Source organism: Miscanthus floridulus, chromosome 12 (assembly GCF_019320115.1).
Source record: "Miscanthus floridulus cultivar M001 chromosome 12, ASM1932011v1, whole genome shotgun sequence".
Lineage (NCBI taxonomy): Eukaryota > Viridiplantae > Streptophyta > Magnoliopsida > Poales > Poaceae > Miscanthus > Miscanthus floridulus.
Window position 1 is genome coordinate 75,029,013 of NC_089591.1, and position 23,553 is coordinate 75,052,565.

Here is a 23,553-nt window from a genome sequence, read left to right on the forward strand (position 1 = left end):
CGTTTAACGAGAGTTTGGTCGGCGTCCGCTGACCGCCGCTGCCGGTCAGGGGCGGTGGAGGCGGAGGCGGAGGCGGCGGAGGCCAAGCAGCCTGTGAGGGCGTACCAGCGGAGGTTACGGGCCGTGCCACAAGCTTTTAGAGGAGGAACTCGTGAAGGGAGTCAAGTATTACGGCGCCTCCTCCCGTTGCTGTATAGCTTCATGGCCAATGGGCCCTTGCTGCCGCCCTGCCGATCTCCCCACGGCGATACGACGCCGTGTTCGCCATGCATGGTCGTAATCATTAGGACAGGTACTACTACTACAGTGGCTCTCTCTAATCTGGCCATGGTCTCTGAAGCCCTGATTAGATTGTAGTGTCCAACAATGCTGAAAAGAGCTCTGAACATGTTACAGTTTATTTTGTCTGAACTTTGTGGATTTGATTCTTCTAGTCTACCGAAATAACCAAACAAGGTGGATCACGCGCCAATTAACTAACTTTATTGAAAAATATGCTGACTCAGAACAATCCTAGCATAGGGGGAAAAAACTCTTATGAATTTGGTAGATAACAGAGTAACTGAAGATAAAAAAAGCAACCTCTTGTGGAGTAGGAATACGAGTCTGAAGTGAGGCATGTTGATATGAATATCATCAATATCTAATGAATAAGCTGCAGTAATATCCTTTTTCACATACACTCAACTTGAACCTAGTGTTTTGCGTGTAATAAGCTCAAAGGCAGAGAAACACTCTGAAGTTCAGTTATTCATGTAAAGTCAACATCTAGCGTCCTTCTATCTCGGTGAAGCTCATAACATTAAATGATTGTACCATATTGTTGCAGACTCTTCCACGTTCAGCATCCCTACGTGCAAAATACACAGGTTGCATTGGTATTGGGAGCTGAATGGTTTTGTTCTCCAGCATGGACAACACTTCTGACATGAGTGGCCTACAGTCCGGACTATCTTGAACACACAAGAGTCCTATGTGGATGCACCGTGAAACTTCATCGAGCGGACAATTATCTCTAACAGATGAGTCCACAAAATCTTCTGTTTTGCCATCCTTCCATAAGTTCCATGCCTGAACAGAGAGATAATCTTCTCAGCAAGTGAATATATTTTCATAGGTACTCGTAGAACTGGATAGGGAACATCACCCAGTACTTACACATACTATAAGGTTAGGAAAATCCGAGATAAGATGTGGTGAGCTGATCTTTAATCCACTCACAATCTCCAACAGTAGAACACCAAAGCTGTAGGTGTCTGACTTAACTGAAAATGCACCTTCCATTGCATATTCAGGGGACATGTAACCACTGTGTGAATGAGTCACCAGTGCATGAGATATGCATAATTCAACAAGTGCAACCAGATAACTGTATCTGAAATTTGATAGTGCAAGGGTTACTTACTATGTCCCAACAACTCGATTAGTATTGGCATGGTGCTGATCACCGCAGAATATCCTGGCCATACCAAAATCTGATATCTTAGGCATCATCTCTTCGTCTAACAAAATGTTACTTGCTTTGAGATCTCTATGAATTATTGTTAGTCTTGAGTCTTGATGGAGATAAAGAATTCCTCTAGCTATCCCTTGGATTATCTTGCACCTTGTAGGCCACTGAAGCAATGGCTTTCTTGCTGAGTCTAATAATAGGAATGTGAACAAGTCATACAACAAGGCATATATGTGCATATTTATTTTTATTTTCATTAATGATTTTCAGAGTGTAAGAACTTTAAATATTAATTCAATTTACCAAAGATGAAGTAATCTAAGCTTTTGTTGGGCAAGGATTCATAAACCAACAACTTCTCAACTTCGTGAATAGAGCAGCCAAGAAGCTTAACTATGTTCTTGTGCTGCAGTTTTGCAATCAAGACCACTTCATTTCTGAACTCTTCAATGCCTTGTCCAGAGCCCTTACTAAGTCTCTCGATGGCTACTTCCTTGGTACCATCCAACAATCCCTGCTTGATTTTCCCATTATATGATTAGACAACAATTAATTAATATTATACTTTTCTATCTTTGTAGATATCAAGTGACAATTTTTGCTTTGTACCTTGTAAACTTTTCCAAAACCTCCCTTTCCAAGCATATTGGAATCAGAAAAATTATCCGTTGCCACAACAATGTCTTTGAAGCTATAAAATGGGAATTCTATATTCATGTCCCCAGTTTCATCAGTAGACCGCAAGTATTCTAGCATCATTCTCTTCTGGGCTTCCTTTTTGTGCCGTTTTCCTGCTGCTAGAAACATCAGTGCAACTCCTCTCTTACATTTACACCACAATGTTGCATGTTGGAAAACATAGGCTTAAATTTATTGTACCTCTGTATTTGCATCTCCAGACAAGGGTTGTGCCTGAGAGCAGCAGCAAACATGCTATAACCGGGGGTAAAATCTTTTCTATATCCTTCTTATTTTGAGCTGCATGCGAAAATGTATTGTAACACCTCTAGTGTTACGAGTTGCTTAGAACCTAGATTAAGGCCTAAAAGCAATTAACAAAAAAATGAGTTTCTCGGATTTTAAATTTAGAACACTTGAACTTATGTTTAAAAGTATCGTTTTTGACGAGTTATATTGAACAAACTAGTTAAGTAGTTCTTAGATGTTTTGTTTCTACGAGTTAGTATGACCTATGGACTAGTGTATGAAATGCCTAGTGGTTGAAATTAATTAGGTTTAGGCATATTAAAAATTTCAGCAAAAGCGCTAGTAGATGTTAGTTCAAACTGAAACCTTTAATTTTCTAAGTATGGAAAGGTAGTAGACAATGATGTTTTGGTAATTAAATTCTAGCTAAAATACCTAAACACTAGCTTTAGGTAATTGTACAGTTGATTGCATCAAGGTGAGTACTTGAGTATGGTATAGGTTGTAGTCACCTCAGAAACACGGATACGCCAGGGAAGGGCCGTATCCCGTATCGGATACGTATCCGATACGGATACGCCTGGGATACGGCCCGGATACGTATCCGCGGCGTATCCGCGTATCTCGTTTTAGTTGGGCCAGAAACTGACGAATGGATACGTTTCGGCCCAGCCGATACGGCCCAGCCGGCCCAATAGGTCATTCCTTGGCCTCCTCTGCCTCGGCCTCACGCAGACATCCGCCTGACCGCCTCCCCACGCGCATCCGCCTGCCAGTCTCTCCCACGCGCAGCCGCCTCTGCCTCCGCCTCACGCAGCCGCCAGTCCGCCTCCGACCTCGCCGGCGACCATCCTCCGCCCTCACCGCCAGCCCGTGCAGCTCGCCCCCGCAGAGCCCGTCCCCTTCCGCCACGCACGGCTTGAGGACGGACGCGAGCACGTTCGTGGGGCGCCGTCTCCAGCTCGCCCCCGTCTCCAGCTCGCCCCCGTCGGGCGCCGAACCTGGGGCCGCTGACGCCTCGCCGACGCTCCAGGACCCGCAAGGCCTCGCCGGCGCTCCAGGACCCGCAAGGCCTCGCCGGCGCTCCAGGACGAGTACGCCCCGACGAGCGCATTCCAGGAGAAGACGGTCCGAGCGGGCGACCAGCCTCCGACCTCGCCTCCGCCCTCGCCCTCACCGGCGACAAGGAGCCCCCTGCTTAGGTGAGTTCCTCACTGGCTCACTTCCTCTTCCTCCCCAATCCAATTTAGGGCTGAGTGGCTGAGCCAGTGCGCCCTGCCCCATTAGGCCAAAGGCCAATAGGCCATTACCCCTTTCCTGATAGTGATAAACTGATAACTGATTAGAGCCTTTTTTATTTTGTCCAATGTTCATTGTCCAGTATGGCATCTCCAAATTTGAGTAGTGTAGCTAGTGCTAGTGTTACTGCTAGTGGTAGTGTGGGATCTGGGTCCAGAGAAACAACTGATATCAAGGCTCCGCTGTGGGATCATGTCACCATTTTAGAGAGGCCTAAAGCTGGTGGAGGAAATGCTCTTTGGAGATGCAACTATTGTCCATTGGAAAAAAGCAGCAGCTACACTAGAGTTGAAGCTCATTTGCTGCAGAAATCAGGGAAGGGGATTATCAAATGTCCGAAGGTTTCATATGAAATGCTGAGTGAGATGAGGAGGGAAGTGGAAAGGTGCAAGGAGCTGGTGGAAAGAGCAAAGACACGCACCGTTGCTTTGCCTGTAGGTCCTTCTTCAGGCAATTACAACAAGAAGAACAAGAGAGGACCTGCTTCTATATTGGAAAAATCTTGGGCATTGCAAGACCGCAAGCACTTGGATGCTTTAATTGTTAGAGCAATGTATTCTGGAGGGGTATCTTTCAACTTTCTGAGAAACCCATATTTTAGAGAAGCTTTTGCATTTGCTTGCAGCCGCAATTTGCAAGGTTACACAATCCCTGGGTATAACAGGGCTAGGGAATCACTCCTGAAGCAAGAAAGAAGGCACATAGAGCATCTATTGGAGAGTACAAAGAGCACATGGCCAGAGAAAGGGGTCACAATCTGCAGTGATGGTTGGTCAGATCCTCAGAGGAGGCCAATCATCAACTTCATTGCTGTTTCTGAGAAAGCTCCAATGTTTTTGAGGGCTGACAATTGTGAAGGAGAATACAAGTCAAAAGAATATATTGCTGAGAAGTTGAGGGCTATTATTGATGAAGTAGGGCGACAAAATGTGGTACAAATCATCACAGATAATGCTGCAAACTGCAAAGGTGCTGGTCTTTTAATTGAAGCTGAATATGATCACATATTTTGGACACCTTGTGTAGTGCATACTCTCAACCTTGCTATGAAAAATATATGTGAACCCAAACTGCCAAGGACACCTACTGATGAGGATATGCATGTTTGGGGACAACTAGAATTTATAAATGATGTTAAAGTTGAGGCTACTATGATCAAGAATTTCATAATGAATCATGGCATGCGTCTTTCCATGTTCAATGAGTTCAGCCATTTGAAGTTGCTTTCTATTGCTGAAACAAGATTTGCATCGGTTGTGTGTATGCTAAAACGGTTTGTTGAGGTAAAAGCAGCTCTCCAACACATGGTGATTAGTGACAAATGGAGCATCTACAAAGAGGATGCTTCAACTGCCCAACATGTAAAGGAAAAAATACTAAGTGATGTCTGGTGGGGCAATGTAGATTACATTCTTAGGATCACTACTCCTATCTATGATATGATACGCTTTGCGGACACCGACACCCCGTGTCTTCACTTAATCTATGAGATGTGGGATTCAATGATTGAGAAAGTGAAGAAAGAGATATATCTGTATGAAGGGAAGGAACCAAATGAGGAGTCAGACCTCTACTCTGTTATTCATGATATATTGATTGCTAGGTGGACAAAAGGCAATAATCCACTACATTGTTTGGCTCATTCACTCAATCCAAGGTAACACTATACACTATACAGTTCAGAATTCAGCTCAGTTGCTCATGATCTAAATTGTAATGCTAAATTGCCAAATGCAGATTTTACAGCAACAAGTGGCTTGAAGAAGGTGCTGGCCGACTACCCCCCCACAAGGATAAGGAGGTATCACAAATGAGGATGACTTGCTTCAAGAAGTTCTTTCGCATACCGCAAGAGTTGGCTCAAGTAAAGGAAGAATACTCAAGGTTTTCTAGTTGTTCAGAAGAATTCAATGATCCTGATTCTATACATGATAGATGGGCTGTTTCCCCAATGACTTGGTGGACAAATCATGGACAGTCTGTCCCTCAATTGATGAGTTTGGCCATGAAATTGCTGAGCCAACCGGCCTCCTCTTCTTGCTGTGAAAGAAATTGGAGCACATATAGCTTCATCCATAGTGTCAAGAGAAATGCCTTAACTCCTGAGCGGGCTGAAGATTTGGTCTTTGTGCACTCAAATCTGAGGCATTTGTCAAGAAGAACGGATGCATACAAGACAGGAGAGACAATGATGTGGGATGTTGGAGGAGATTCTTTTGATTCCCTTAGTGGTGTAGGTCTTCTGGAAGTTGCTGACCTCTCCATTGATGAGCCGGAGTTGCAAGCTGTATCATTTGGATTGGGTGATCTTGATGTGGAGGAGAATGAGGAAGCCGAGGAAGAAGCTTGATGCTATCATATCCTACTATAGTACTATATTGCTAGTTTGCTACGAGTGTAATAGACCTTTTATTAATTTCCTATATTAGAACATGCTATCATGTTATTCTGAGTGTAATAGACCTTAAATGTCTCTATGTTGAACTTGAATATCTATTTTGCAATTTCATATGCATTGTTATCTATTTATTAAAAAAATAGTAAAACGTATCCGCGTATCGGGTTTCTTAGGAAATTGCCGTATCCGCGTATCCGTATCCTTCCGATACCGATACGCGTATCCGTATCCGTGCAACTTAGGTAGTCACGATGGGAGTCGCGTTGTGCTCACAAAAATTGCCCAAATTCCTTAGAACGCGCGGTGAATCACGTTTCGGTGCTTTGTTCGCGAATGGGCGTTCGGCGTGGCAAGCCCATGTTGGCATGCATCTAACTCCTCCTCGAGTTAATCCCTAGCCTTGGCGATTGCTTTGCCAGATAGTTGGCACTACGGGCTTAAGATTAGGGAAATTAGTTGAACTTCATCCAGGGTCATTAGCGGTTTTCGCGTCGCTTTAAAAATCGTGTGTGTTGCTGTTTCGGCCGTTGGGCTCCCGTGGCCGCTGTCACCACGCGAGCCTGGTGCCACGGCTGCCCGGCTGCTCCTGGCCGTGGCCACTGCTCCGCTGGCCGCACATCGGGGCGGGGTGGGCAACGCTCGTCTCCGCGGGACTGGGCTGGGGTCGTCGCTGGCGAGGCCGTAGGCGGGCCGAGCGGACGCCGTGGCGGCCACTGTCTAGCCGACGTGGCGACTGCCCCGCCCCTCGTTCCACCTACCACAACGATGATTCGGTCGCCCTAGAGACGAGACACTTCCCTGCCCTGCCTGTGTCGTTGTCTCCGCACTGTGGCCATCCGGTCCCTGTCGCAGTGCCGAGGTGACGCTCCTCTGCCTGCCTTGTCCCGCTAGCTGCCATGGAGAACTCTGCTCGGGTTCGGCCGACTCAATTCGTGCGCGCCGCGCCAAAGCTTGCTCCGTCTTGTCACTTGTGTGCACGGGTTCGAGTGGCAGCAAATGGCTAGAGCCGCCGTCTTAATCCGCTTGAGCTCGTTCACATATTCCTCCGTGAAACGACCACGGCCTGACCTCCGTGCCGCCGCTCGTCGGTTTAGATAGCTCACGGCTCCACAGTCCGATTACTCGCGCCAGTAAGCGGCTTAGGGAGCCAACTAGACACTCTATCTTCCCCATCTCCGGCTGATCACTACCGACCTCCAATTTGGTATTTTTGCTCGGGGTTGGCCGAAGCGCCGCCGCGACCTCGAACTTGGGGGTAAGGCCCGTAGGGCTGGTAGAAGTTCAATTACTTGCAGCCGAGAACTCGTCTTGACCTTCTCTAGCTGGTGCTCACGTCCTTCTGGCCAGGGACCTCGCTGGAGATGCGGTGACGCGCCAGTGTCCGGTCGGAGCGCCGCCGCCCCATCAGCTCGCACGTGGCCAGCGCTGCGGGGTCCGTCTCCGACTTCACCACCACCTCGACCTTGTTCATTGTAAGCTACTGAAAGCTCTAGTTTAGTTTTGGTGAATTGATGAAACTCTAAGTGCTAACCTAGTTTATCAAGTGATCATGAGATAGGTAGCACATTCCAAGTGGTGAAGCAAATGAAGATCATGACATGATGATGGTGATGCCATGGTGATGATCAAGTGCTTGGACTTGAAAAGAAGAAAAAGAAAAATAAAATGCTCAAGGCAAAGGTATAAATGGTAGGAGTTATTTTGTTTTGGTGACCGAGACACTTAGTGAGTGTGATCACATTTAGGATCGATAGCCGTACTATTAAGAGGGGTGAAACTCGTATCGAAATGCGGTTATCAAAGTGCCACTAGATGCTCTAACTCATTGCATATGCATTTAGGATCTAATGAAGTGCTAACACCCTTGAAAATGATTGTGAAAATATGCTAACACATGTGCACAAGGCGATACACTTGGTGGTTGGCACATTTGAGCAAGGGTTAGGAACTTCACTGGCGGAGTGTCCGTCCGTAGAGTGCGGACAGTCTGACGGTGCCACCGGCACCCTAGATAGAAAAGACGAAGGTCACTGTAAGTGACCGGACGCTGGTCTCTGAAGGATCGGCGCGTCCGGTCAGTAGCAGCAGAAGAAGCGCGGCGTCAGTCGTCGAACGGACGCTGGCTGGCTGCATCCGATCACACTGACATGGTCATGCATAGGGGAGTCGCCGTGTGATCGGGTGCTGGGTGAGTCCGATCGAGCATGATCGGACGCGTCCGGTCGTGAAAAATCGTTTCTGGATGCTTACTGGAAACGACCAGACGCTGGGGTTCAGCGTCCGGTCCAGCGTCCGGTCACTTTGAGCTGCTGCGTCCGGTCATCACTTGACCGTTGAGATCGGGCGATCAACATTTGAAGAGAGGGGACATGTGGCACGCATCGCGTGACCGGACGCTGAGGTCCAGCGTCCGGTCGATATGACCGGAGCGTCCGGTCACCCCGTGTTGTGCCTAGTGAAGGGGTACAACGGCTCTATTTCGTGAGAGCTTCTATTTAAGCCCCATGGCCGGCTCAAGCTCACTCTCTTGGTCATTTACATTGATATAGCAACCTTGTGAGCTTAGCCAAAGCCCTCTCACTCATCTCCATCATTGATTCATCATTTTTATGAGATTGAGAGAGAATCCAAGTGCATTGCTTGAGTGTTTGCATCTAGAGGCACTTGGTGTTCGTGTTTCGCTGCGGAATTCGCTTGTTACTCTTGGTGGTTGCCGCCACCTAGACGGCTTGGAGCAGCGAGGATCGTCGAGCGGAGGGTGGTGATTGTCTCCGGCTCCGATCGTGGTGATTATGAGGGGTTCTTGACCTTTTCCCGGTGGAGAGCCAAAAGGTACTCTAGTGAATTGCTCGTGGCTTGTGTGATCCTCATCTTGTGTTGGTTGTGCGGCACCCTATTGAAGGTTTGGCGTGTGATGCCAATTAGTTCGTGAACCTCCAAGTGAATGAATCGTCACAACGAGGAGTAGCTTGCCGGCAAGCAAGTGAACCTCGGTAAAAATCATTGTGTTCATCATTTGATTCCGAGGTGATTGGTCTTCATTGGTATTCATTCTTGTGATTGATTGGCTCCTTCCTCGACACGGTGGTATTAACAAATTGCTCACTCTCATTACTTTACAGCAAACTAGTTGTCAAGCTCTTTAGTGTAGTTAGTTGTGAGAGCTTGTTAGTTTGGTTAGTGTGGCTCTTTAGTTAGCTTTTGAGAGCATACTAACTTAGTGTAGTGTCATAGCTATTGTGTGGATAGAAACTATATAAACTAGAATTGTGGTAGGTGGCTTATTTTTTATTAGGCTAGCGCAACACTTGCTTCGCCTCATAATTATCTAACCGGTTTGTTAAGTGTTGTTGTAGAAATTTTTAATAGGCTATTCACCCCCCTCTAGCCATTAGGACTTTTCAGCTGCTGATGCTCAATCGCCCCCTTTTAGTCTGTTACTTGCGTTACCTCGCCAGACTGCTCGCGTCGCCGTGGTGGTTGGGCCGCCACCGTGGGTAGCGCTGTAGAAGTCACCGTTTAACTCCTGATCGCCGTCCAGGGTTTCGTCTTGGCTCCACGATGCTCGTCGACTCGATTGTGGGGCTGGTGTTTCGTTCCGGTGGTCGGTGTCCACGCGTTGTGCCGGCCGGAGTCACGCCGTCGTGCCTAGGCCGCCGAGGACCATCCCGTGGTAAAGGTAGGCTAGTTCAGGGGTCTCTCTGCAAAACGTGTCTCTATTGCAATAGTACGCATAGTGCCGCGTAATAAATGGATAGATTGGGGACTCTTTTGTAAAACCGTTGGCGCGAATGCGGACTCCCCGCCTTGGGCCGTGACTAGGCCGGCCTGCTGCGTGCACCGTGTTTCACGTGGGCCATTTTGGGCTGCCAGGCCAGATCCGGTTACCGCCGGCCCTTTCCAATTTCTAAAGTCTTTTCTAATTTAGCTCGTAAGGTAAACTTGTAAATTCAATAAAAAATTATGTAGATGTTCAAAAATTATGAAACTAATTTTGTTAGGTTCCTAAAATCCTGACCTATCTGCTAATGTATTTTGTTCACTTAGTTTCATAGAATTTTCAAGAGTAGACTAATTAGTTTGAAGCACTTAAAATGGGTAAAACATGAACTTGTAGGAATTTTTGTGAGAAAATGGTGATAGTGTTGACCCTAAAAATTGTATAGTAAATTCCTAACATTATTATCTGCTCACCGTAATTTTTGTAGCTCCAGAGTGCTTAGTTTGTTAGGAAGATAATGATGCCCTATTTCGAATAGATAGTAAATCTATAGAATGGAATAAAGAAATAACTTGGGTTGTATAGCTAAAACACTCATTGGGAAATGACGTCTGATTCGACAACGTGGATACATAGCCTAAGTACGGTCATCGTTAGAACTAGCTCGTTAGCTTTAGAGGCGTAAATCGTACTTTACGAGTCACGGTTGTAGTTGGTTAATCACGTCTCTGTATTTCATCCACGTATACCCTAATAGGAACAATGAGGGATCATGGAGTCATTTGGGGTATCGAAAGGAGGGTCTGGAGGATCATGCCGCCACGATGAAATGCTAACTTTTGGTTATATCTTACCCAAGCAAGCCCCGATATATAACCCTTATTATTCTGCACTTTTATTTTATGCTTGTGCATTAAGTTTAAGGAGTTGAATAAAACCCACTTGCATATATATATATATATATATATATATATATATATATATATATATATATATCCTTTTCCTATGAGTTTTACTAGTATGACAGGATCGTGTATATTGCTATGCTACAGGACTCCTGTAGAAGTCAAGTGATTGTCTGTCACTCGCGAGAGATATGAAATATATTATTGTTGTTGTTATATTACTATCACATAGAAAATATATGAATGATAATTGGAGACCGGGCGGAATGGTACTTGGATCTGGACTTGGTTTGGCATTTGAGCGAGGCTCGGATTGCGTTTGTTTCGCCTGTGTCGGTTAAAGACCGTCCGTTACATTGGATTCTAGTCAGGTCATAGGCTTATTATCCTGAGCACATACTTGTTTATGGGAGCAGGGAAGGCTTGTTGCTCTCTTGTCGTGGGTTCCGACTCTTTCCGGACTGACTAATTGGAGGCGGGGATGGTGGAAGTCTAAGCACCACACTGAGTCCGGAACTCATGTGTGGGGGCTTGGAGTCCAAGTTTGGACGAGGACCTAGACCCCTTGACAGGAGAGTGGTGGGTTGGTCCTGCTTGTGCCTGTGGTACAAGCGGGGTGTGTGTTTCGGGGTACCCAGCTGGGCACATTGATTCACAAATCGTTGGGTAATCCGATACGACTTGTCTACAGTCTAGCACCGTAGTAAGAAATTGGAATATGAAAGATGGTAAAATGGTTCTGATTGCTTACCACCTGCTTGAAAGTAGCACATGTGCTTACATAGAATGGTTAATTAATGAACTAATGATGACCGCTAATGAAATTGAATATAAAGATGCACGCTTAGTAATGCTTCATGCAGATACATTAAACCCACAAGTCAGATAGCCTTGCATATCCTTGGAGTCTTTTCTTTTCTCCTGATGGGTAAGTCTTGCGGAGTACAATTGTGTACTCAGGGTTTGTTCTACCCTGTTGCAGGTGACAGGAACATGTGGAGTTGACACTTGTGTGTGGAAACCTCCTGGTGGGCTCAGCGAGGATTTTCTTAATGTTGCGGACATAGAGTTTATTTGAAACTTTCACCCAAAATATTTTACAATGGAAACACTTATAACCTGATATGATGTATATAATGGATTATCATGTTAATGTTTGACTTGTCATTAAATGATTTTATTTCCGCTGAAACTCTGATAACATGGTTATATTCCGCTGTTATAAACAATAAATATTATACTCTGATGTTGCACGGAAAGTGATGTAAGAAATTGCTAAAATGTTGTAAGTTTTATTCTCTCATTTATTATCCTGTTGAAAAATGTGGATTTTCGGGTTCTCCCATGTGGTGTGCTCGATAAAACTGCCTGGTGTAGCTCACCTTCGGGGTGCTTAGTGTCTAGTGGAAGACAAGCGTCTCCGTAAGTGTGTTATTTTAGGCGGTTCTGCCACATGTGGCATCAGAGCCAAAAATGAGGAAATAAAGCTTCAAAATCATTTTCTAAACTTAAATTTGACAACCTATTTCTACAAAAAGTTATGGTGTTTAACTACGAAATATATAAGTAGCCCTATTGTTATGGTTTAGTATCCAGAATAGGTTTAACTAGGCCTTCTTCGGTAGACTGACTCTCGCGTAGTATGCGATCTTTAAGTTGGTCGCGCTGGTATGGTTTTAAGTCGTCGTGACCGTATTGCTGGTAGATGCGCCCTTCGAAGATGTCACGCGAGTCATATGTTGCACGACTGACTTGTTCCTGTTCAGAATTACTGCTGTACTGTGGCTTCGTGCTTCACGTTCGTCTGTGGTTCACGCCTGCCGTGATCCACGTCCACGTGGTACCGGGCCTGTGCTATTTACCGGGCCGTGCCGTGCCAACCCACGTGCCTGGGGTGCGGCCCAAGCATGGCCCTATACATCGGGCCCTGCCGGCCCAGGCCTGCACAACCTCGGGCCGTGCCTTGCTTGGGTCGGGCCAAAAAATCGTGCTTCGGCCCGGGTTGTCGTGCATCGGGCTGCATGGACATATATACCTCCCTCCCTCCCCCCCTCCCCCTTCCTCCCTCTAGCAATCTTACTTTAGGGCCAGATCTATTCTATTTCCAAATGGCAGTAGGCCTTTGCTGATTGGTGTAAAGGATATGTTTACTTTGTTGGAACCTGGGAGAGATCGACCCAAAACAAACAAACACAGCGAAAATTATGTACTATATCTGAATTTCCATCTGATGTTTACGATCCGACGAACTTCGGTATTGCATAGTCGCTTCGACGGAGATATTATCTGATGTTTACGATCCGACGGACTTCCATCTTGCATAGTCACTTCGACGAAGAGAGTATCATCTTATTGTTTTGTTTAGTTTGCTGGGTCGCCCTTGTTCGGAGGTCAGAGGGCAAGTTGGCATCTGTTCCATCTTTGGCATGCAGTTGGACTGCAATAATAGTTGAAATTATTTGGAACTAATCTTCCCTGGCTATTCAACTACAGAACTATGGATGTATTTGTTAGATATTACTAACTAAACCGCTAACGATATAATCGCCTAGAAGATCTGGACATTTAGAAAACCTTGTACAAATAGCATATATCAGTGAAGCCATGCCTTTGTCACACCACACCTGCACTAAAATCTTGAGAAAAAGGGTCAGTAACATTCTGTTTTCTGCAGATTAAGCAAGATTAAGAATGACATTTAAATAAAGATAGGAAGAACAAACATTCTTCATACTTGACAGGAACAGTACTCAGTGGTCCATTTTACTGGGGTGGCAGTTTCGTGCCACCTAGTTAGTTATATATCTCTATTTTCACCTTTAGAGTTCATAGCAGGTAATTGGGTGTGTGCTATTAGATGGCCATGCTGCATCAGCGTATTGCTATCAGGGGATATGGAGATGTCTTCTGCAGAACTTAGAAATGCTTTGATCCAAATTTACGTTTGAAACTGCTGTCTATCTAATGTCACAGTTTCAATTTTCTGACATTTGTCATGATTTCCTTGTTTCTATGTTTGGAGCACGATTTTTTTCTTTGCTCTTATCAGCAGTTTTCTTTCCAGTGAGCAATACAAAACAACAAAAGATGGACCCTGAGGAGGAGGAGCTTTCTAATTCTACGGCCAAGATAACTGATGATCTAGTCGTGGAAATACTGTCCCGTTTGCCATTCAAATCCTTTTGCTGTTTTAAATGCGTATGCAAATCCTGGCTATCCTCACTACTCCCAGAAGCTGCCCAAAGTTCCAACTGGTTTTTTCTACCAAGATCGTGACAACTCTGCTGTCCAGTTTGTCAATCTGTCCAAAAATGATGAAGGCATCGATGGAACTCTTAGTTTCTTGCCACATTATGAACAACTGAAGTTTATTGACTGTTGCAATGGCCTAGTCCTTTGTGAGTACAGGAGCAGCCATACTTCTCCTGACATTTTAAGCTTCATTGTGTGTAACCCAGCAACACGGGAGTGGAGAATACTTCCTGATACTCAACGAAAGTCAGGCAACTTCAGTTATACAACAATTTTGGGCTTTGATCCATCACGGTCACCACACTTTTGTGTCTTCAACTTTCATGAGTACCGTGACTATGACAATTTTTATATTGGTACCAGGACAGTTGAGATGTTTTCATCTCACGACTCCATGTGGCTAGTGTATTCTGATTTGTGGGATCCAGAAAAATTTGAAATCTTTGTTTGTAGTTACAGACCACACGTGTTGATGGATTCTTGTATGCACATTCAGATCGTGATGTTTTGGTGTTGGAGGAACCGGAGGCAGAGAACATGGGTGTACCACCCCGTAACTGGACAATTAAGTTGCCACTCCACAGGTATGGCTGCTTTGCAGATCGTTGCTTTAGAGGTTGCCTTGGTGAATCTTCAGGAATCTTACACTATGCAGTGCCATAGAAGGATGGTTGCACAGTTCTCATATGGAGTTATTATGCTGATGGTAGTCCTTATGGCTGGACTGTTGTGCATAGTCTTAGTATGAGAGATGCATTTGGAAGGGATGACCTTGTTCACTATGAGGATCGTTATTTTTGGACTTGTGATTATGAAATCATCGCCTTTGACCTGGAAAGGGATGTTCTTTTCCTCATTGATGAAAAGACAAACAAGCTTCTTTCATACGGTATCAGCACCGGGAAGCTTAATGAGATTAAACATAGCTCTCACTGGTATGCGTACTGTACTGTGTACTACGTTGCCTGCTACTTGAAGATGCCAGACCTATAACCTTATTACTAAAGGCACAACAAGAACGAGTGACTTCTTCATTTCTAGCTGTGACTGTCATCGGCATGAACACTTGTTTAGCACGTTGTTATTTTGAAAATGGGGAAGCTTCGTCTCTCTCTCTCTCTCTCTCTCTCTCTCTCTCTCTCTCTCTCTCTCTCTCTCTGTGTGTGTGTGTGTTTCAAGATACTGCATGTAGTTGCTATGGTATGTTAATGTACTAACCTGGGAGGCTATGTGACGTGAGAAAAAATAATCCTTATTCAGATTTCAGTTCATGGCCTTGTGTGCTGAAGTTCTTTGTTGCTGATTGTTTTGGCATCAGAGAAATGGAATTACAGAGTATGTTGGTTGCCTAATTCGCCACGGTGGCCGTCAATTGGCCAGGTGGAGGTACTACTTCTACAATCGGCTTCTATCTAACATGGTTTTTGCTGTGAAAACGATTATGCTCTGCCGGCTTGTCACTAGGTTCTACTTATAGTGGTCAACAGCGGGTCGATGCTGAAGCACCTATGTCAGACAGTCGCAACCTATTTCTCAGTTTTGCTCTGAACTTTGGTATTTCTTCTAGTCTGCAGCGACAGCAAACAAGAAACACCCCCGTACGAATAACGATGTATTGGCATAGCATGGTTTTTGTAAGAAGCGATCAATCTGCACAGGTTTGACAAGAAATGTGCCATAGATGTGCTGTAGGGCTGCAAACCCCTCCAGTTTTCATCAAAAAAATCTGCACAGGTTTGACTGTTTGGGTGATCTTTTTTATTTTTACCTTTTTCCCCTTCTCAAGTTCTTATTATTATTCGGTGGGACCATAAAGCGATGTCCACTTTGCCCACCCTCTAGGCCGCTATGCCCTGTGAAGCGAGATGCCAGGTAGGACCCGGTTTTTTTTTTCCACCACTGCACCATCACGAGCCGAGCGGAGACTGGCGGGCTCGTTGGTCGTTGTTGCCCGTTGTCCCGACCTGCGGGCCTCCACTCTTTTCATTTTTCTGCCGTTAACATTTTCCCACTAGCAATCAATTCCCACCCCACCCGCACAAAGGCACAAAGCTATTTTTCTGCCGTTAACATTTTCCCACTAGCAATCAATTCCCACCCCACCCGCACAAAGGCACAAAGCTAGCCAGCCAAAGTGCCAAACCCATCGGCAACGTATCCTCATATGACTGGATGTTGATCCAATGGATGAGGTGAAAGGACTTAAGCTTAAAAGAAAAAGCCGGTGTGGAGAATTTAAGCGTGAAAAAATCACATCTCTTATCTCATCTATTTAATTAGTATCTAATGATTTTGATGGGCAGTTTCGAAGTTTAAACGGGTCGGTTTGGTTGTACCTCGCCGTCCCCCAAACCCCATTATATCTATCTAGCACTGCGATTGCGAGCGAAACAATCGCTCAATTCTTCATCGCCTCCCCCGTTTTGCCAGTTGCCACCCAATACACGGCGGCCGCTGCCGCTGGCTCACCCCGCTGGTTCGGCCGCCCTCGCCTCCCTCTCAAGCTTGCAAGAAGCGCCCCTCCTTCCTGCATCTTGGCTAGGTAACTGGTTCTATTTCATTCTGTTCCTCCCTGTTTCCTGCTCTGTTTGGCCGGGCTCTGTGGCGCTGTTCTTGGATTTCAACTTTTCAAGGTTTCCTGAAAGTTTCCTTTTTGCGGCCAAATTTGGCCGCGGGATCCCCAAATTTGGGTTATTTGTCTCTATATATGGTTCTTGCGGTGCCCGGTTGTTCAGTTCAGAATTTAGATTATTATTGTTCATAGAATCTCTGCTTAGAAAGGTACTTGTTCTTACTTTAGGCAAACCAAATTCTAATCCGCGGCCGATAGCGCTAGGCCTATGCACTTTGTATTCCTTAACGGATTAATTTAGCCCTTTCTTTCCCTTAGATGAAGTGATCGATCTGCAATGTTAGTTGCTCCTCTTTTCTCTCCTTACTCTGATTTGTTTCTTTTTCCTTCTGCTGCAAATTTATAACGTCCTCCTAATAACTTGTTTTGTGTGGCGTCCAGGAGCTTGCTGCTAGTTTACTATTTTACTATTGCGAGGAAATCAATGCTACTGTCTGTCCTGATAATTATCTTAGAAGGATTATTAGTATCTTTCTCCTAGTCATTTCGGTCCATGTTATATTTCTCTTTGTTTGTGTTATACTATTTCTTTTTCAGATGTCAGACTTTACTTATCCACCTTGAGTCAGTTTATCGCTGTCCATCTTATCGATATTCACTACTGAAGTTGGTTTTCTTTTCTATTCTTATGGCAGGATCTGCTAAATACCTTTTTAAGTAAACGAAGACTGCAAGACTGCAGTCCGACCACCCTGCAATTTGCCAGATTCTTTCTTGCCCAAAACCCCAAAGAGAAAGGCCCAATGTTCTGCTAAGCTGGAGATGTTCCTAGAGCCAGCCATCTTATCTTATAGCTAAACTGCTGTAAAGAGAGCCTTGTGAGACACCAACAATTAAATGGCACACCCAACCTTGTCAGCTATCCTCAGATGCCTCACACTGCTATGCATCTTGGCACTTGCTGTGGCGGCTGACAACAATACCATCGGCTCTGGCCAGATACGCTTGGATTGTGGAGCACCAAGCCCAACAGGCCCAGATGCTGATGACCGGAGCTGGGACAGCGACACCAATTCCAAGTTTGCGCCTTCACTGAAAGGAATTGCAGCAACTGCCTCATCTTATGACCCTTCACTACCATCCCCTACGCCTTACATGACTGCTCGCATCTTCACCTCAAACTACACCTATTCCTTTCCTGTTAGTCCTGGCTGCATGTTCGTGCGCCTCTACTTCTATCCTACCAATTACGATGGCAACCATGCTGCTGCAGATGCTTACTTTGGTGTCACAGCCGGCAATCTGACCCTTTTATATGACTTCAATGCCTCCCAAACTGCTGCGGCAGTTACTCCTAGTGTTGCCTTCTTTGTTCGTGAATACTACATAAACGTTACTGAAGGCAGTCTAAACCTCACTTTCTCCCCATCCACACATCACAATGGCTCTTACGCATTCATCAACGGGATCGAAATTGTGCCCACACCTGACCTCTTCACAACACCAATACCAACACTAGCCAACGGGGGAAACCCGGATCCGTTCCCTATTCTTGCTGGAATGGGGTTCCAAACAATGTACCGGCTTAATGTTGGAGGCCAGGCCATCCCACCACAAGGAGATGTTGACTTCTACCGTTCATGGCAAGACGACAGTGCTTACATATATGCTTCTGATTATGGTGTGACTTTTGGGAAAGACAACAATCTTACAATCACGTATACAGCCAATGTACCAAAGTACGCTGCACCAGTTAATGTCTATGCAACTGCTCGCTCTATGGGGCCAAATGCCCAGGTTAACCTGAACCACAATCTTACATGGATTTTACCCGTTGATGCTGGGTTCTACTACCTCCTAAGGTTCCATTTCTGTGAGATCCAGTATCCGATAACAAAGGTCAATCAGAGGTCATTCTTCATCTACATCAACAATCAGACAGCACAACAGGAAATGGATGTCATCGTGTTTAGCGGAGGAATTGGCAAAACAGTGTACACAGACTATGTTACCATCACAACTGGTTCTGGTCAGATGGATTTATGGGTTGCCCTCCACCCAGATCTTACAACGAAACCGGAGTACTTCGATGCGATATTGAACGGTCTGGAGGTCTTCAAGCTGCAGAATTATGGAAACAATAGTCTTAATGGGCTCAACCCTCCCCTTCCATCTTTTGAACCTAATAATGGGAAACCTAGTGGGAGAAACAAAGGTTATGTGCCGGCAATCATTGGTGGAGCTGTTGGTGGTTTTGCTGTGCTACTCATTGCCTTTATTGGTGTGTGCATCATCTGCAGAAGAAAGAAGGTAGCAAAGGAATCTGGGAAACCCGATGATGGCCAGTGGACTCCTCTCACTGATTACAGCAAGTCACGGTCAAACACCTCAGGGAAGACAACAACTACAGGGAGCCGTACGTCAACATTACCATCTAATCTTTGCCACCACTTCTCATTTGGTGAAATCCAGGCAGCCACCAATAATTTTGATCAAACCTCGCTCCTCGGCAAAGGTGGTTTTGGAAATGTGTACCTTGGAGAGATAGATAATGGCACAATGGTGGCAATCAAGCGTGGTAACCCAACGTCTGAGCAGGGTGTCCACGAGTTCCAGACTGAGATTGAGATGTTGTCAAAGCTCCGTCACCGTCACCTTGTGTCGCTGATTGGATACTGTGACGATATGAATGAGATGATTCTAGTGTATGACTACATGGCCAATGGGACTCTTAGGGAGCACTTATACAACACCAAGAAGCCAGCACTGTCCTGGAAGAAGCGGCTTGAGATATGCATCGGTGCGGCTCGGGGACTGCATTACCTGCACACAGGTGCAAAGCATACCATCATACACAGAGATGTCAAGACCACCAACATTTTGTTGGATGACAAATTGGTTGCTAAGGTTTCAGACTTTGGGCTGTCGAAGACTGGTCCGAATGTCGATAACACTCATGTGAGCACGGTTGTGAAGGGAAGCTTTGGATACCTCGACCCCGAGTACTTCCGACGGCAGCAGCTCACTGAGAAATCTGATGTCTACTCATTTGGAGTCGTGCTGTTTGAGGTCCTCTGTGCACGCCCTGCCCTGAGCCCCTCACTTCCTAAGGAGCAAGTGAGCCTCGCCGACTGGGCGCTGCACTGCCAGAAGAAAGGCATTCTTGGCCAGATCATCGACCCACATCTGCAAGGGAAAATTTCTCCCCAATGTTTCATGAAGTTCGCGGAGACCGCAGAGAAGTGCGTGGCTGATCACAGCATCGACAGACCATCTATGGCCGATGTCCTCTGGAACCTTGAATTTGCACTCCAGCTGCAGGAGAGCAAGGAGGACAGTAGCAGCGTCACCGACGGGACATCTTCAAACACATCGCCACTTATCATCCCCAGGCTTCACTCGGATGAACCATCGACGGACACAACAATCACCACATCATTGACTATGAGCATGGCAGGACGGAGCCTCGCAAGTGTGGATTCAGATGGGCTGACCCCAAGCATTGTTTTCTCGCAGCTCATGCATCCAGGCGGCAGATGAAAACCAAGAATACAACTGCAGTTAATCTCTTCTGATTTGCTATATGTTTCTAGTTTCATGGTATATATATGACCAACTAGTATAGTTATACATATTCAGCATAAGTTCCTTCATCTTAAAAAAAGTAGTTCATCATATACATATGTATTGTGCCAGAGCCTGCAGAAATCACTGTAATGGCAAGGTACTTCCCTTTAAATTATCTTAAACATGTATGTACCTGAGGTATGTTTTCACTTCAAGGCCGATTTGTAATATTCACATATATATGAAAGTAAGGTGTCACTCTTTGATTTCCTTGATTGTAATCTCCGTTACTAGTAAATGAATTGGGAGACAGAGAAGGTTCAAAATTGGAACCTGTATTTTCAGTTATACGTTTATGGATCCATATACTTTTTCCTCACCAAGTTCATGTCCTGTGTTTGGCTATCAGACCATAGTAGTCATATATATTTACAAATTTACTGATCGACAGTGTACATTGTGATTCCTGCCCACCTTGACCTGTGAGGCATCGCCAGATGAAAGAATCACAACAATACATGACACTCAGACTTATGTACCATACATAGTGCAATGTCTCACATGCCAGTAAAGGCAAAAGTGATTATTGGCCTGTTCTGCAGCATTACTTTTCAGCGAACAAATAATGTTCTCCTCTCACAACAAATCAGCATAAGCTAAATCTTAGCGGGAATATCACACCCCTCGTGCTGATGACAAGGTCTTCAATCAAACAAATTAAACCTACGTGCTCCTCTTTCCAGATAGCCGCCATACCGGACGACCTATCCGCTCCGGCACCATGCAGGAGTCAGTGTCTCCGCTGGACTCATCCGAATTCGTCAAAAAGAAATTCCAGCATACAGGCCCCACAATTGCTGAAAAAGTCTAGGTCACCAACCTACGCACAGTACTATGCAATTATATTAATTAAGTATAAAACAAAACATCAGTCTTCATTTTGATTCTTCTGAAAATCTAGGTCCGACGTGACCGGCTAACTGTCGAGCCCGTGACACCCTGCTGGGGACGGCCGGCAGTGCTTACCGTCTCAACCTTCATCCAGTTGCCTCCACATCTAAATCTAAATGCTTTTTGACATTTTCAATATTCAACAAAAGTCGTACTCACAAAAGCAAAAAATAACCCGTGGCGAGCAATCGGAGTTGCATGCAGCAGCCGGCAGCCGCGCCCCGCGGCACCGGCAATCCAGCTTAGCAGCCAGGTTGTAGTTATTCTTCGGCTCTTTGCCATGGAAAGTAGAGAGAAGTGTCGGCCCGGAAAAAACCCAATTGACAGATGTTAGTAAAAGCAAGCTGTTGTCACCATGACTCAGAAATCAAGAATCTACCAAAACCCCTTAGCGCCCCCGGACGGGAGTGGGGGACGGCCCTACGCAGACAGCAGCAGCACCGGCTCTACGAAGTCCGAATCGAATCTTTCGGTTGGCTTTCCCGTGAATAAGAATAGTTGGGCGCGGCGAAGCGAACGCTTCTAGCTGTTTCGCTTGCTTCTTTCTTATTGTGGCGGTTATTATGGAATGGCTTAAATGAACAAAAAAACGAGACTTTCAAATCGATTGATAGATGGCCTGATCTTAGCTAACGTGCCAGCAACTATGTGCCTATCTATGTCTGTTCAGTTGAGGCATGCACTGCCCTGGAGGTCAAAGTACGCGAGGCAGCCGCGAAAGCTACAACCACGGTACTCACGGTAGGCTCCACTTGCACCCAGATAATAAATCTAATTCAGTTCATCAGGCATGCATTGCCCTAGACTGGAGGCCAAAGAACGAGGCAGCTGCGAAAGCTACAACACGATGGGCTCCAGTTGCACCATCGACGACGATTTTTTTTTTTCAAAATAAAAAAAAAGGGGCTTCTTGTTGGCCATGCGACGACAACAACCGACTGGTCTCATGAATCATGATGGACAGCCCGGATCTCACAGAGCTGATAGCCACAATACTAGTCGGCTAGCTCTCTCATAGCCCATTAGAGCATCTCGAAAGTTTCCTATCTAAATCAGTATACAGAGAGCTGTTTACATAAAAATCGTTTTTTATCTTTTCATCCGTCAATAGCTTTTCTATATAGCTTGTGCACATTTTAGACAACCAGTCTCGTTCCCTATTTTTTTTACGGTAATGCTCTGTACCGGGCGTCCGCTCGCCTGGACGCTCCGTTGTTGGGCCACGACGTCAGCTCAACAACCCATGCTCCTTCGTTTCTAAAAAAAAAACTGCCCATCCACTTATTTCTATCAACTCGTTCCTCTTCCTATCGCTCTTATCTACTTGCCTGTCGCCTCAGAGCGCACGGCTGCTGGCCCTCCAAGGTGCAGCACGCGGCCACCTCCGAATGCGTGGCTGCCTTTGAGTCGCGACGCTCGGCTGCCATCTCTGCCAGGCGCGGTGCGCTGCTGCCCTCTCCAAGTCGCTCGGCCGCGGCCTCCCCGCCGCTCGTGCGGCCGATGCCTCCCTTCCGCGACATGTAGCCACTGACACTGGCCCACCGCTTACAAGCACCGCAGGGCCGTTGCTTCCGGTGAACACCACACACTGACGAGCCTCCATTCCGCCGAGCAGCAAGGAGATGTTGCATTAAAAGCGTATGTTACAAGAGTATGTTTCAATTATTTCAGATGTTTCAGAAGTATGTTGCAAGTGTTTCATATGGATGTTGCAAAATAGATCGTGATGTTGCACATGTTGCAATGGTTGTACACGTATGTTGCAAGTGTCCGTTCCAAATATTTCATCTGCTTTTTTAGACTGTTGCAAGTGTGGTTATTTGGATGTTGTATATATTTCACATATATGTTGCAAGAGTATGTTCGACATGTTTTAGTTGTTTCAGTCTTATGTTGCAATAAGTGTTTTCATGTTGCAGGTTGCAAGTGTTTTATCTGAATGTTGCATATGTTTAACACCCATGTTGCAAGTGTTTGTTTCAAATGTTTCATCTGCTTCAGACTTATGTTGCATTCAAGTGTTTTCATGTTGCAAGTGTTTTGTGTTTGTTCATAGATATGTTCAGAGAGTCATGGGGGCACGACTCGAGCGTCGAGGGCCGATGGATGGGGCGCGTGGCGCGCCTGGGGTCCTGCGGATGGGGCGTGCTCGTTCTCATCCCGGCTCGTGGGTCCCGCCCATGCGGAGAGAGAAAGGAGGGGGTTAGGGGGAAGGAGCGGCAAGCGTGAGGCGGGGTGAGATTGATGGGGGCGGGGTACACGTGTGTGGCAGGATGAGGTAGACGGGGAAGGACTACAGCGATATGGTGAGAGTGCAGCGCATTTCTACTGGGTCGTTTGGTACTGTCTGATGGAATCATATCCCATCGAACTTTAGAGTGCCAACAATTCCCTTTTGCTAGCGAGAAAATCCAGAATAGAGGATACTATATTTGGATATCCAATTAAAGATGTTGTTCAAGGGTGTATTTTTATCAAGATCTTTATTCCTAACAATTAGAAAAGATA

The 23,553-nt window shown here is 45.7% G+C and overlaps 3 protein-coding genes and 1 pseudogene across 3 annotated transcripts in view; 3 read left to right on the plus strand and 1 right to left on the minus strand.

The window, feature by feature from the left end:
- Positions 1 to 755: 755 nt before the first annotated feature.
- LOC136497623 (G-type lectin S-receptor-like serine/threonine-protein kinase B120) overlaps positions 756 to 23,553 on the minus strand; it is a 71,027-nt gene continuing 48,229 nt past the window's right edge. The window contains exons 6-7 of the mRNA XM_066493472.1: positions 1,159 to 1,309; positions 756 to 1,071 (exon numbers count right to left, since the gene is read on the minus strand). Of these exons, the coding sequence (XP_066349569.1) occupies positions 769 to 1,071; positions 1,159 to 1,309 (454 nt within the window). The 3' untranslated portion in view covers positions 756 to 768. The remainder of the gene's footprint in view (positions 1,072 to 1,158; positions 1,310 to 23,553) is intronic.
- Positions 2,731 to 6,348, plus strand: LOC136497622 (putative transcriptional regulator tpeD). The gene is made up of 2 exons (XM_066493470.1): positions 2,731 to 5,336; positions 5,417 to 6,348. The coding sequence occupies exons 1-2, from the start codon at positions 3,763 to 3,765 to the stop codon at positions 6,027 to 6,029; spliced, it is 2,187 nt and encodes a 728-aa protein (XP_066349567.1). The 5' UTR covers positions 2,731 to 3,762; the 3' UTR covers positions 6,030 to 6,348.
- On the plus strand, positions 10,803 to 15,209 carry LOC136497624 (F-box protein At5g07610-like; annotated as a pseudogene).
- On the plus strand, positions 16,203 to 20,364 carry LOC136497621 (receptor-like protein kinase FERONIA). Its single transcript, XM_066493469.1, has 2 exons — positions 16,203 to 16,497; positions 17,223 to 20,364. Exon 2 carries the CDS (start codon positions 17,425 to 17,427, stop codon positions 20,065 to 20,067), a length of 2,643 nt encoding a protein of 880 aa, XP_066349566.1. The 5' UTR covers positions 16,203 to 16,497; positions 17,223 to 17,424; the 3' UTR covers positions 20,068 to 20,364.

Coding starts and splice junctions, on each gene's coding strand:
- LOC136497622 (XM_066493470.1), top strand. CDS start 3,763: ATGGCATCTCCAAATTTGAGTAGTGTAGCTAGTGCTAGTGTTACTGCT. Junction 5,337..5,416: donor GCTCATTCACTCAATCCAAG/GTAACACTATAC, acceptor TGCCAAATGCAG/ATTTTACAGCAACAAGTGGC.
- LOC136497621 (XM_066493469.1), top strand. CDS start 17,425: ATGGCACACCCAACCTTGTCAGCTATCCTCAGATGCCTCACACTGCTA.